We start from the raw sequence: 493 nt of genomic DNA on the forward strand, positions 1-493 counted from the left end.
GGAGGCTTGGGCGAGGTTGTTGTTGCCACTACCAGGGTGGAAACGATGCTTGGGGATACTGCTATTGCTGTTCATCCTGATGATGCAAGATACAAGCATCTTCATGGGAAATTTGCTGTGCACCCATTTAATGGACGGAAGTTACCAATTATCTGTGATGGAATACTTGTTGATCCAAATTTTGGTACTGGTTGTGTTAAGGTACACAGGCTCTCTCTTATATATTTGAATTCTATGTTTCTGCCGCTTTTAGTAATTTTCCTTGTGTGAAAGTTGGTTTATTCGTCTCTTGTAGATTACTCCTGCCCATGACCCCAATGATTGTGAGGTTGGAAAGCGCCACAAGCTGGAATTTATAAACATATTCACTGATGATGGAAAAATCAACACAAATGGCGGGTCTGACTTCACAGGGATGCCACGCTTTGCAGCTCGTGAGGCAGTTGTTGAAGCTCTGCAGAAGCATGTAATTCTGTTACTCTTCATATAACTT

At 42.4% G+C, this 493-nt stretch overlaps 1 protein-coding gene across 1 annotated transcript; it reads left to right on the plus strand.

The window, feature by feature from the left end:
• Window positions 1–6: 6 nt before the first annotated feature.
• LOC104774905 (valine--tRNA ligase, mitochondrial 1-like) lies at window positions 7–466 on the plus strand (the record flags this gene model as incomplete). The annotated part of the gene is made up of 2 exons (XM_010499290.1): window positions 7–201; window positions 296–466. Coding segments are annotated over exons 1-2 (327 nt in total), but the record flags the coding sequence as incomplete, so codon positions are not given.
• Between the last annotated feature and the right edge of the window lie 27 nt (window positions 467–493).

This window comes from Camelina sativa, unplaced genomic scaffold, assembly GCF_000633955.1.
Source record: "Camelina sativa cultivar DH55 unplaced genomic scaffold, Cs unpScaffold06702, whole genome shotgun sequence".
Taxonomy (NCBI): Eukaryota; Viridiplantae; Streptophyta; class Magnoliopsida; order Brassicales; family Brassicaceae; genus Camelina; species Camelina sativa.